Genomic DNA, 3,682 nt, shown 5'->3' with positions numbered 1-3,682 from the left:
ATGTTCCTTCTCCGAGCCCGTGGCCGCTGGGCCGCGGCGTCCCTCGGCAAACGCCTGCCCTCGTGTCGCCTCCGCAGCGACAGCGCCGCTCCGTGCAGCGCGCACTTCGATGTGGTCGTGATCGGAGGGGGGCACGCGGGCACCGAGGCGGCCGCCGCCGCTGCTCGCTGTGGCTCGCGGACTCTGCTCCTCACACACCGCGTGGACACGATCGGTGAGCAGCCCGTGGCCTCGCACGGCCGCGAGGCCAGGGGTGGTGCGCGGCGGGGACTCTGCCGCGGACCGAGCGCGGGCAGGCTTGAGGTGGGCAAGAGCGGTGGGTGCACGGGGTGTGGGAGCGGAGGACTGGAGAGCGCGCTAGGTTGCTGGGTTAACCTTCCCGGATCTTCACCTCAAAGACAGGGTGAGTGACATTTTCACGCCCGCTCGATTAAGCGACATAGTGCGCTCACCGAGAGCTTGTCAAGCCCTTGTGACCAACGGCGCCATTGAGAGTATCGTGCCTAAGACTTGCTGGTTCGCGGGGTCGCGTACGCGCCACCTCTTTATCTCTTGTCACTTGACGAACATTAGATTTATCGCGTTTCTTGGTTCTTGCAAGTAATGTTTCTTTAAACGTAGAAGTACACTTGTCGCTTCAGCACAATGCATATGCACAGGCGTGCAAAACCTTTATTCTGTCAACTCAGTAATATATATTTAAGAACATTTCAGAAGCCTATTAATAATTCTGATAAATGAGTTTAATAAAAGCAGCCCTGGTTTGGAACGAAATGATTGGGCCTGTTGTTATTTTTTGTGACAGGGTCTCAGTGTCTGACTGGTCTGAAACTTGCTGTGTAGACCAGTCTGGCTTGGAACTCACAGTGATCCATCCATCTCAGCCTCCAGAGTGCTGGGATTTAAAGTGTACCCCATCACACCTAGTCAGCATGATTGTTTTAAGGAAATTTGGTACAGCATCAAGAGTTCCTTGGTTTCCAGGAAGAAGAATGACTGCCTCAGAAGGTTCGGTCTAAAGGAACACAGCGGGAATGAATCACTCATCCTCTGCTACTCCCTCCTGTCTTTGAAGTTAGAGGAAAAAGATTTTTTTGTAAATGAGTAATTACCTAGAGGAACAACTCTTTATTAAATAATATGTACAAGGTGCTCATTTATTTCCCATAATTGTGTCCATTCTCTTTAGGTCAGATGTCCTGTAATCCTTCCTTTGGTGGCATCGGAAAGGGGCATTTGATGAGGGAAGTAGATGCCTTGGATGGCTTGTGTTCGCGGATCTGTGACCAGTCTGGTATACATTACAAAGTATTAAACCGGCGAAAGGGCCCTGCTGTGTGGGGGCTGAGAGCGCAAATTGATCGGAAGCTTTATAAACAGAACATGCAGGTGAGCGGAGGTGAGGACAGGAAGGACTGTGGGTCCCTCCAGCTGCTCTTTCAACTGGTGGTCTCTCTTGACAGAAGGAAATCCTGAATACGCCCCTGCTCACTGTTCAGGAGGGAGCTGTAGAAGATCTAGTTCTCACAGAAGCAGAGCCTGGATACGCTGGGAAGTGCCGGGTCAGCGGTGTTATTTTGGGTATGTACTGGCTAATAATCCTCATCCCGGCAAACAGACCCTGGGAGACATGTGCTTTAGAGAAGAGTATGGAGATGTTTTTCCTATGCCAGGAAATTCTTGTTTTCTCTGCCCGGATAAGGAAAATTACGGAAACAGCCCTCTGTCTCTTCATTTTGATCATCATGAGTGTAATGATCCATTTCAATGAGTCTCAGCCCAATTCCGGGTTCACAAGTACTGTTTTAGCGTAAGACTCCAGAGCCTGCATGGGTTTATCTTTTACCCAGGTTCATCTGTCAAGTTTGTTTCTGTGCTTGTTATTGTATGTGTGACGTGCATGTGTGTGTAAAGTTAGAGGACAGCTTTCGAGAGTCGATCCCGCCCCCCCATACATCCTGGGCAGGGCTCTAACAGTATAGCAGAGAATGGCTTTGAAAAACCTCAAACTCGGGCTGGAGAGATGGCTCAGTGGTTAAGAGCATTGCCTGCTCTTCCAAAGGTCCTGAGTTCAATTCCCAGCAACCACATGGTGGCTCACAACCATCTGTAATGAGGTCTGGTACCCTCTTCTGGCCTGCAGACATACACACGGACAGACTATTGTATACAAAATAAATAAATAAATATTTAAAAAAAAAAAACTCAAACTCGGGGCTGGAGAGATGGCTCAGCGGTTAAGAGCATTGAATCTCTTAACCATCCAAAGATACTGAGTTCAATTCCCAGCAACCACATGGTGGCTCATAACCACCTGTAATGGGGTCTGGTGTCCTCTTCTGGCCTGCAAGCATACATGTAGACAGAATATTGTATACATAATAAATAAATAAATTTTTTTTTTTTAAAAAAAAGCCTTTACTGTGGAAGTTTCACGCAGGAAGGAAGGTGACCTTGGTGGGTTGGAGCCAGGGACACCACCTAGTCACACCCCTCACTCTGGAGGTTTACTGGGGGGAGGTGCAGAGGCATCCTCTGAGTGAGGGCAGAAGGAAAGAGAGCCAGGGGCGGGAGGAGTTGGCCCTGCACAGGCGCGTAAGGAGAGTGCTCTACTTGGTGTCTGTCATAGCTGTAGTGGAACAGCTCGGCTGCTGTTGATGGCGTGTCCTACTAGGTCCCTGAGAGCAGGCCCGTGTAAATGCCTGGATGCTAACTCTGCCTCTTACATGCTACGATTCTAATTCATGTCAAATTACCTTCTCCCCACTGAGCTGTACACCTGGCCCTGTATTCCTATCTTAGTTAGAGTTACTGCTGTTATGACAAGACACTGTGACCAAAGGCAAGCTGGGGAAGAAAGGGTTTATGGGGTTTAGCTTTCATGTTCTTAGGCAGTCATTGACGGAAGTCAGGACAGGAACTCAAACAGGGCGACAACCTGGAGGCAGGAGCTGATGCAGAGACCATGGAAGGGTGCTGATTACTGCCTTTTCCCCGGGGTTTGCTCAGCTTGCTTTTTATGGCACCTGGGGGGAGCACTGCTCACAATGGGCTGGGCCCTCCCACTTTATTCACCAGTTGAGAAAATGCTCTACAGGCCTGTTTTGTCCAGTTTTTTATTCCTTTAAGTTTCTGACAGTTTCAGAAAGATGAAGAAATCATATCATATTTTGCCAGAAGTCTAAAATCAGCTAATTTTCTCTTTTTTAATATTTATTTTATGTGTATGAATGATTGTCTCCATGTATTTGTGTACAATGTGTGTATGCCTGATTCCTGCAGAAGTCAGAGAGGGCAATTGATCCCCCAGAATTGGAGTTATGGACAGTTGTGAACTTCCATGAGTGTCCTGGGAATTAAATCTAGTTCTTTTGCAAGAGCAACCATTGCTCTTAACTGCTGATCCATCTTTCCAGCCAATAATTTTCTAAATGAACCTTTATAATTAAACACTGTGCCCATGTAATCTTAGGAACATGCATTTACTGCTTTGGGGGCGTTGGTTTTTGGTTGGTTGGGGGTTTGTTGTTGTTTGGTTGGTTGGTTTTGGTTTTTCTTTTTTTTTTTTGTTAAAGATTTATTTATTTATTATGTATACAACATTCCTTCCATGTATGTTTGTATGCCAGAAGAGGGCACCAGATCTCATTATAGATGGTTGTGAGCCACCATGTGGTTGATG

General features: G+C 47.6%; 1 protein-coding gene across 1 annotated transcript in view; it reads left to right on the top strand.

The window, feature by feature from the left end:
• The window catches only part of Mto1 (mitochondrial tRNA translation optimization 1), a 21,698-nt gene continuing 18,016 nt past the window's right edge, over nt 1-3,682 (top strand). Inside the window, exons 1-3 of the mRNA XM_005347584.2 lie at nt 1-214; nt 1,190-1,389; nt 1,464-1,581. Coding sequence (XP_005347641.2) covers nt 1-214; nt 1,190-1,389; nt 1,464-1,581 — 532 coding nt within the window. The remainder of the gene's footprint in view (nt 215-1,189; nt 1,390-1,463; nt 1,582-3,682) is intronic.

This window comes from Microtus ochrogaster, chromosome 5 (genome assembly GCF_000317375.1).
Source record: "Microtus ochrogaster isolate Prairie Vole_2 chromosome 5, MicOch1.0, whole genome shotgun sequence".
NCBI lineage: Eukaryota > Metazoa > Chordata > Mammalia > Rodentia > Cricetidae > Microtus > Microtus ochrogaster.
This window is presented reverse-complemented; position numbering and strand designations above follow the sequence as displayed.